The sequence below is a fragment of the Erpetoichthys calabaricus genome, chromosome 3, assembly GCF_900747795.2.
Source record: "Erpetoichthys calabaricus chromosome 3, fErpCal1.3, whole genome shotgun sequence".
Classification (NCBI taxonomy): Eukaryota; Metazoa; Chordata; class Cladistia; order Polypteriformes; family Polypteridae; genus Erpetoichthys; species Erpetoichthys calabaricus.
Window position 1 is genome coordinate 175,292,346 of NC_041396.2, and position 10,224 is coordinate 175,302,569.

General features: G+C 36.1%; 1 protein-coding gene across 2 annotated transcripts in view; it reads left to right on the plus strand.

Moving 5' to 3' along the window:
- The window catches only part of casp8ap2 (caspase 8 associated protein 2), a 43,419-nt gene extending 36,496 nt beyond the window's left edge, over nucleotides 1–6,923 (plus strand). For both annotated transcript variants that reach the window (XM_028791084.2, XM_028791083.2), the window contains 2 exons: nucleotides 1,494–1,593; nucleotides 5,748–6,923. In XM_028791084.2, the coding sequence (XP_028646917.1) occupies nucleotides 1,494–1,593; nucleotides 5,748–5,810 (163 nt within the window). In that variant the 3' untranslated portion in view covers nucleotides 5,811–6,923. The remainder of the gene's footprint in view (nucleotides 1–1,493; nucleotides 1,594–5,747) is intronic.
- The last annotated feature ends 3,301 nt before the right edge of the window (nucleotides 6,924–10,224 follow it).

The window sequence follows — 10,224 nt, forward strand, 5'->3', positions numbered from 1 at the left end:
ATAAGTTATCAGAGGGTTAATATGAGGGGTTTTTTTTGGTAATTATTGAATATTGTATGTATCTGTCTAAAAGTTGTTACTATCCACTATTTGTATACAAAAAGAGTGTATTTGTTAAGCATGTTTTGGTTAATATGGTGGTGTTCTTATTTGTATCATTGCATTAACCACAATCACAATTACATTTACCTTACAAAGTCAGAGCGACATTCTAGTGCCTGAACATAATCTTGCACTTTCTTGCCTCCTAATGCACCATTTCACCACATTCCATCTTGCATAAGGTATACTTTTGAGACTTTTTGGAAATCATTTAATAGTGTGAAACTGTATAACATCTTTTACATTGATATTTTTAATCTAGGGTGGTCTCAAGTTTTGTTCTTTCCATCTGTAGTGAGTGTAATATTTGACATGACTTATCAATGTCATATCCTTTGAACACTAATTTATATGGGAGAGTTGAAAGCTTGTTCATAAATTACATGTGCAGTTAATTCCAAACCTTAATTAAACAAAACCTTTTGTAATGCGGTACTGCATTTGGGGGATGCTAAATACATGCAGTGAAAAGTGTCCACAGTTCTCTCGTGATTTAGTGACATGTTAAGTCTGGTGTCTATGTGTGTTTAAGTGTTACTGTGTTATTGTCCTGTTCAGGGATGCTTCCAGCCTTACACCAGCACTTCACATCCATGTACTGGTAAAAGCCTCCCATAATGTCATTTAATACTTTTAAACAAGAAGTAACAATGAATCCAGGAGTACAGACAACAGCGTACAGCAGATTCATCCATTCATTTTGTAAATCTACATTTTTTTTCTATTACAGCATTGGAGAATTGCAGTGCCTTTTCCAGCCGCATTGGAGTTAAGGCATGATCCTACTGTGGCTGGGGCATCAGTCTATCTCACAGAACACTCCTGCACAAAACCATATATTCATGCATGTTTTTGGCATGTGTGAGGCTACTGGAGGTTCTGCAGAGAGCTCATAGGCAAACTATTAGAGAACACAGAAAGTCTACACAGAAACTAAGCCATATTTCTAAAGTAGTGATGCAACAGGGCTAACCACTATACTGCCATTTTTCCAGTTTAAAATAATAAAAATATAGAGTAGATGTTTTAAAACTTGAGAACCAAACGTTGTTCTTATTGTAGACGTTTGAGTCATTGTGGTGTAATGAAGACTTATCCAGGAGCTTTAAGATTGCAAGTTAATTTTAGGTTTACCCTAGTCTGATTGGTTAATTTGCTTCTTAATAATCTGTTCAAGTTTGTTCATCTTGCTTCAGAATGATATTTGTTATAAATTTTTATTATCTAAAGTTTAAAAATATGTTCTAGGCCTTTTACTGTTTACTGTTGAATTGATTTTACTTGATATGTGATTGTGCAGTAAAGTCAAGTTGAGCAGTCTGAGTTGCCTCATGTTTTGTGTCATGGTAATATTCTAACCAAACATCTACATATTTCTCTTTATTTTTTAGAGAGGATGACCGAATCATTTTGACAGACCTCAAGAAAGAAGGAGCATCTCAAAAAACATTTATGTCTCTTGGTATGAAATTAAATAAATCTCCATCTCAGGTAAGTACGTGGGATTTAAGAGGTTGTATATTTGATTGTTGGCCGAGTTTTTCCATCCAAATTTAATATGTCATAAGTTTGTTTTCTAAAATAAATTTAACATTTTTATTCATGCTTTTTCTTTTCTATTTAACAAATTTATAGATACAGTATGTAATACCTTTCAAAAGTGGAAAAAAATAAACATTTCTACACTGACAAAAGAATAGACTGTTAGAGACACAAAGATTCATCTTTGTCAAGTGTATCGTGGGGGAACTGGAGGAGGTTCTTTTTATTTTTCCGGCAAGTGGCAGACCTAAAGGAGGCTGTGATCAATTTTTGGTGTAATCCTTTGAGACCTTTTGATGGCAGTTCCTATACAGTGCAACTAAATGAAAGAAAAAGCAGGTTTTAGAGTGAATATTGGTTAAAAAAAAAAAAAAAAAGAAAAGAAATGCGTGTTGTTGAGAAAGAAAGGCAGAGCTAACAGAGGCGTAAAGATAGTGACGGGGTACTGGAAAATGTTTTAGAAGAATGCGTGGTTGGTCACAGTGATTTTAAATCCAGTGCTTATGTGCAGCTCTTCACAAATTCCATAGTACGCTGTCTTCTGATCTGTTGGTCTGGAAAAGTCAGCTTAAATCTGGTTTACTGTAGTCGTACACATTGTTGTTCTTATGATAAAACTTCATAAGGCAAAACATGGAAATTCTTTATTCTTCCACAGTTCATTTTTGACATGATGCAAAAATCTCAAATATATTTTAATTTATATACATGTTCTTGCAACTTTCTACTTTTGGTATGTATTTTTCTGTTCTCTTGAATTATTGCACAAGCTAATGAGCTAATATGCATAGTCTCACATTCATCTTAACTAGACAGTTATGCTACGTTAAGATCTAAGGGTTAACCTGTTCCTTTCATAAAAGAATAAACAATGAAAACCTGTGTTTTAAACAGGTACTAGAATGAGTGATACTTAGATTGGGGTAATAGAGCAGTTCAGTTTCTACCAGTTTTCATTTACTTATGTCACTCTAAAATGCTTAGCTTTGCTGTTAGTCTGCAGCCTCAACTGCACTGAATGTAAGAGGACTATTATTGGGTATTTTTATTATGGGTTTAACAAATTGATGTTTGATTGAATGTTTCTGATGTCATCACAGTCAGGCTATGCATTACATTTTTTATTACTAGGGGGCTTCGCTCGCCAACTCCCTTCCTCCCCCCCTCGCTAGCGCTACATGCCATTGTGAAGAGGGGTGCTGAACACACCCCAAGTACACGTGGACGCTCCTCTGAAGCTCCTCTTAAACGGTGATACAATGGGAAACAAATAATGGTTGATTTTTTTATATATAAAACCTCCTCTTTGCTCAATCAGCTGCTGGCTTGCTGCTGCTGCCGTGCCACGTGATCTGCATGTCGTGCGGCGCTTCTAACGTTTAAAAGCCAGTACAGCAGCTGTCCTTTTGTCTCCCTGCCTTGTCACTCTTCTCCCCCAGACATCCTCAAACACTATTCCATTTCTTTTCGCTGTTACATTATTTCACCGAGTAATATTTTCCGTTTGTTTGCGCTAATGCGATCTTTACTGTCATTTTTTGAGACTTTCGAATTTTCTTACTTCCATTATCTCTAAACTGCTCTGCATGTGTATCACAGGACTTGCTTCCAAAGGTTGATGTGACTTGCCTGTCTCGCAAAAACTGAAAGTGTCTCTCTGTCTGTCTTCAAAAGATCACGTCTCGTAGCAGGGAAAAAAACTCTTGTATAGTCAAGTTTTTTTTTTTTATAATAGAGAGATTTAATTTTAGTTAAGTTTATTCTTAAGAGTTTGAAATTTGATTTTTAATCAGTTATTTATCTTAGAGTAAGTAGAATTATTAATGTTTAAACAATGAGGCTGCTGATACTGGGCATTTCTAGCTGTATGTATGTCTTAGTCAAAAGTAGATAAATGTTGTTGTTATAATTCCTCCACTCTCAGAAGAGATCAACAGTGACATGTAATATATTTTTATCTTGTATGCATTCAATTTAACTTCCCTCACCCCATCAAAACTGCTAAAAATAAATTTAACGAATATTAAAAAATATTGCAGTAAATTGTCAATCGCCTTGAATGGGTGGTTCTTGCAATTTTTCATACAGTTGAGGGGGTAGATTTGGTTCACAACCTAACAGTACTCACAGGTATACTAAGAAATATTTTAGATACTCGAAGTTCAAATTGAAAGACCAGTGCTCAGAAAACTAATATTGGGAGAATATGTAGCTAACGGCATCCAGGTGTTGTAATTGAACCTATGACACTTGAACTCTAAAACTACTGTGAGCAATACTTACAAATCAAGTGTAGCATCAAGTCATTCAGGAAATGTGCCATTCTCAATAGAGCCAAAACTGTGGTCAGAATCTGACTCGAGCTTTGTGCATAACAGTGCCTAATGATGAGCTGCCATACAGGAAAATTATCTCCTGCCTTTTACACACAGCTATTACATATAGTACATATAGAAAACTGTACATTATTTGAGAGGTGAGAAACTCGACAGTCCAATGGTAATGAGCCTTTTGCTGTATGTGTCTCGATGTAGGTGTGATCTTGGCTAAAAGCAGATTCACTCATGTATGAAATGCTGAAAATTAGCATTAGAAAATCAGGTGCACGTCATACATGAGGAAATTTTTTTCTGTAATGTTCTGCTTGGTCTCTCTCACTCGCTCGCTCGCGTGCAACGGAAGAAAGAGAAACGTGGAAAACGTGACCCTAAAAGCTTCCTTGACAATCACAATGCACGTCGTACACGGGGCAAAATGTTTTTTGCGATTTTCTTTGTAAAAAGTAGGGTGCGCGTTTTACACATGGGTGCGTGGTAAACGAGTAAAAACGGTACTTGCGGAAATTGCAAATTTTGATAATGAAAGGGAGCAGATAATATGGAGATGTAAGATTTCTTTATAAGAAGACACCATTGAGTATGTACACATACCATTATTTCTTTTGTTTGACTTGAGTTTATTGCAATATACATAAACAACTTTAAAATATGGCATACATAAATGGCTGCATATTTGCTGCAAATAAAAAAAGAGGGGTACTGTGCTGAAATTTGTGACCCACTGGTTAGTGTTTATTATTTTTTTTTTTATTATTATAAATTAAATGGCAAGAAATGTTACTTTGAAGTTGGAATAAGTATTTATTAATTTCTACTACCTTATGCTGACAGTTTATGTACAATGCAATGAAAGACAGGGATGAACTGGCTTTCTGAATGAGATGGATGGACCCTTGCCTGGCTTGAAGGCCCATTGTCACGCTTGGGTCACAAAGTTGCACAGGTTTATTCAGGGTTTTCAAGAAACAGAAACTTTATTCGAATACAGCATAATAAAGTATAAAGAATAAAGCAGAGGATGTCTGGGGGAAGAGAGACAAGGCAGTGAGACACTAGGACAGCCGCAGTGCGATCTTTTAAATGTTCGAAACCGCGCCTGAAATGCAGAACACGTGTCACGGCAGCAAGCAGCAGGCTAGCAGCTGATCTGCAAAGAGGAGATGAAAAGCTGTGTTTGTTTCCCATTGTATCACTGTTTAAGAGGGGGTTTCAGAGGAACAGCCATGTCCTCTTGGGGCCGTGTTCACACCATATAGTGGAGCGGGACAGTAAAGTTGAAGTACAGGGAAAGACAGCATATCAAGGCTGTATACTTCCTTGTGTTCTAGATGGTGGCGTCCCTTACTGTATCCCCTGTGCACACCCTCAGGGTACTCGGGATGTTGTAGTCTCATTGAGCAGCTATGCTGTGGGTGCTGCCAAAGAGAGCTTCTGAGAGTAGATGGTCCTATTTTGAGGGGTTCTACGTGACCCGGAAGTACTGCTTCGATGCAGTGTTGTGGTAACTAAAGTACTCCCGGGTCCAGCATAAAAGGAGCCATCTCACCTTACTCTTGGAGTCAGCGTAGGAAAAGCAAAGCTCACTGGGGGAGGTTTGGAGGAAAGATGACAGAAATAGGATAAGAGATGTGCATCATGTGTCTCTTGTGAAGAATACTGTAAAGGGGTATTACATCTGAGAGAGCTCCAATTGGCTACAGAATGTTGACTTAAACTTGTAATTGAATAAAATTGTACAGTCATATTTTTTTGTTTTTATTTTAGGTCTGTGAGAGATTCAACCAACTAATGAAATTGTTCAAGAAGGCTAAAAAGATGAAAACTTGAAACACCTGCACACAACTTGGTTCCTTTTTCAGTTCTAAAGGTTATGCCAGGTGTATAAAACTGTTATGGAACGTACAATGGCTAACTTTGGTTAGGTTGGTGTCCTGTTTACAGCAATCAGATGCTCAACTTATGCGCATTCTTCCAGCCTGTAAAGACAATGATGCACAGATTTAATCAGATGGGCTCACTGCAGGCCATTGGTGCTGAATGTTTGGTTTTTAAACCAGTAATCATAACTCTGCTGCTGCCTGAAAAAATACAAACTAGGTTGTTAAGCTGTGCTGCATTTACTAGGATTTATTTTTCATGTTATTAAAAAGAACATATGCTCTACTGGATCTCCAACCACTGTAGATATAAGCTGAAAACAATTGTTCTTTTCTTAAGTTTTGTTTGTTTGTGTTCATCAGATTTGGAGGGCTTAACAAAAGTAAAACAACTTGATCAAGCAAGTGATCATGATCCTGTGTGATCTGAGGTGGCATTTCTGTTCTGTCTTAAAGACAGAACTTCAGAATATGTGGTAGCCTGCCAGATTAAGGTTGGTCAAGCAAAAGAAAAATCTACCTCATATCAGTCCTTCAAAAAACAAAAATGAAACCGTCCACGTATTTTATATGTATTTTCTGATAAAGTTCCATTTTTATCCTTGAATAGCACAAAAACTGGATCTATACATTTCACTGAACAATTTTATATTGACATTTGTGGTAATGTGACTGTTTAAAGCAACAATACATTTACAACTGGTGCAAAATATGTATTTTACATTTTGAAAATGCTGTTACTTCATAGCCAGAAAAATGCAGCAGCAGCAGTGAAAAGCTACCAATGTACATACAACTGATATTTCAGTGCCCTGTTTCTCCATATTTGTATTGTTTTCTGTATCCCCAGATTTAATTTATAGATATGTATATATGTTTTATTTTTTATGATCACTTTTTTGCAACCTTATTCTTGAAGGTTTTTTGGGGAATTAAGCTGTACAGTCTATTTGTAAATAATACCCCCAATATCTGTATTGGAAATGAAAACAATCTTGTAATATATATATATATATATATTTTTTATTGAATAATGCCATTAAATCTTGTGCCTTTTTGTGAAGTGGGAGAGAATTTCAAAGTATTGTGTGTGTGTGTGTCATATTTACAGTTCTAATGGAAAAAAAAAAAAAAACCTTTAAAAATACCTTTAACTCTGTCCCTAATAGACTGATTTCCCATATTACCTAACTGAAATCTTGAACTATTAAAGCAAATGGTTGGTTATGTTTTTAAAGATTAAATATAAAATATAAATTCTGTTTTCTAATTAATATAAAATTATTCTTATTTCTGCTTTTTAACAAAGCTTCATATGAGGGTAAATCAAAAGTAAAGGCAATTTGAAAATTACGTGGAAATCACAACATATAGGAGCTGACTTAATGCAACATGTTTGCAATGTCTTATGGGTAGCTTAAAAATGCACAGTGCAGCACCATTAGTCTGGCTAAAGCCAAGGTCAAATGAACATGGGTGCCCTGCTGCAGGATTGCACTGTTGTTAAACAATGATTTCTCAGAGAGAGCGAAGCCTGTTGAAATTCACCTATGAATGTTGGCTTGTGCAGATCAGTAGGCTGTTTGGGTGCCCGTCTTGCACAAGCTTTACAGGACCTCAAGTCAACATGTACTATATCATGTGCAGATCCATAGCCAATATCTAAATGTGCAGCAACAGCAGACAACATAATCTGTTGGTCTTCTCTGATGAAGGCATTTGCCTCATCAGTATGGATTTGTGTGCACAATGTTGATGGTTGACTAGATCAACATTTGTCAGTTATGCTTGTTTTTCCTGCTTAAACATTTCTACCCATTCATAAACTTTTCATTGAGTCATGTTTTCACTTCTGTACTGAGCCAACATCCTTCAGTAAATTTCGGCATTTCTCACTCCTTGTACCCAAGGAAATCTCACTACAGCCCCAGTGTTCGACAATAATGCAATCCTGCTGTGGAGCGTCTGTGGTCATGTGACCTTGGTTCCAACTTGACTAGCAGCAGAGCATTGTGCTATGCACGCTCAAACTATCCATAAGACATCATTAACGTGTTGAGTCAGCTACTATCCATTGCAGTTACCGCTTAATTTGCAAATTGCCTTCATGATTTACCTTCATGATATGTTAAAATGGCAGTCCATTCTTTTCAACGTAACTGTGGGTTTTGTCAGAATAAATTATGTTCAACATGAATTTACCTTCAGTATGCACACTTTCATCATGGGAAGTATTTTCTACAGAAAAGGAAATGAAAATTAAATAATAAATAAAATGAAAATGCAATCTCCCTTTTGCAATTTCATTGTCAAAGTCTTATGCGCAAGAATTCTGCAAAAATTGAAAATAAAATGACATAATACTATTTGCAATTTCATTTTCAGCCTGAACATCAAGGAAACTGTAAAACTGAAAAATAAGCACTGTGTCAACCTTCTGCTAATTGAATCTTCATTTCCACTTTGCATTTTCATTTCCAAGTTCTCAACATACAGGTCAATGAGCTTGGCTTTGCACCTCAGCTGGCCACAGTTCTTTGTCCTTTGGGGCTGTACTGTAGCCACTATGATTAATCGAATGCTAATCACTTTGACTATGTTCAATTCACATTATTCACTGTATTAGTAACATTTTGTCCATCAAATTGCATACTGAATTTTTTAAGACATTTACAATGAGGATAGAGATGGGCTGTTGAAATTTTAACCTGACCCATTTCCATCCCATTTAAAGTATTACCCCGTTCAATGTGATCTGCTTCCTGATGTTTTATTAATTGATTTAAAAAGAAAAAAAAAAAAGACTTGCCTTCCTGTTAGTTCATGTACGGTGTTGTGTTTTTTTTTTAAATATACAAACCAGATACTCATGCTGCAAGTTATTCATCTTATTCTACACATGCAGGTTTCTGCTCTGTCTCTCTCTCTGTACAGCACAAAAAGTGTTGAGAAAACTTTTTAAGCTTATGAGTCCTTAATTGTAGCACACTCGCGTGAAGTGCAGACCTACAAAAGGAAGTAGGATGTGTAAAGAGGAAATAATAATTGAACAAGTAATTTTATGTAAAAATTATTAAACTTAAAACAGGTTGTATCCATTGATTCTCAATAAATGCCATCTCATTATGTCAGTTTTTGTTTGCGCAGACACCAGCAAACATGCCAATATTGCTACATAGCTTATGCAAAAACTGTATTTGTAAGATGATTTTGGGAATTTTATATTGTCTTCTATGACAGATGACATGTTAATGGAATGTAACTTATGGTTCGCAAAAGCAGCTTCATTCTCACAAGGTACACTTATTACAAAACAAGTGCTGTCCATTGCTATGATTATGTTAGAAAAACCAGACAATGATGCAAATTTCCTTTTTATGCTGGTCTGTAAAAACCAGACCATAAAAAAACATTATTGTGCCTTGTTAGTCATTTATGGTTTCCAGCACAGCAAACATGATGTAACTGTAGCTTGGCTGAGATGTTCCTGAACTGTTGACCAATGTTCATTAGTAGGCACCCTTTGTCAGAAAGCCAATCATTGTTAAAACTTAGATATGAACGGATGCAGCCTGGGCAGTTTGTCTTTCAAATGCCAGGGTCAATGCAACACATACTGTAGATTCAAGATAATAACTTGAGTGTCTAGCTTACAAGCCAGTCATCATAATGGACAAAAAAATCTGACCGGTCCCTAAAGCTTGTTCCCTTTGTATATGATTATTTGCATAGTCTTGAAGCAGCGCCAAACAAGCCATGTTGCGTCAAACCACTAGGCTATAAATAGGCTATAGGGCATGAGATGCGTAGAAAGCTATAAATCTCATGCCCTATACTCTATATCTTTTTTTTTTTCTGCACTTTGGTTTCTAATCCTTAGAAGTGATAACAGGCAACTGATTTAAGCTGACATAAAAACAAAAAAGTTCAAATATGCAACACTGGCCCTCTTGAAACATAACTAAAATAGTCTGTACTTCATGTTCATCACTTTTGAGGTTTAATAAGTTTGTCACTTCAACACACGTTATGATATGGATTATTATACGTGTGAATCAACATGTAGCTGGTTTGGCTGCATTTCCCTTCTTGATCAAGGCTGCCATAAACTACCAATTTCCCTGAAATGTTTTGTATGGATGGGTCAGAGTCAGCATAAATATATGTAAACTTTCATGTCAAATTTTCTTTTATAAATCCCAATGTTAGTGTGGAAAGCTGTGTAGGCACTTAAATCTGACCTCAGGTTTTGACTCTTTGCCTGGGTGCTATCTGTGTGGAGGTTGCATGTTCTGTTAGCGTTCTGATTTGGTTTTGTTTCATATCTAAAATCAATGCATGTTAGGTTGTGTTGTGACTCTGAA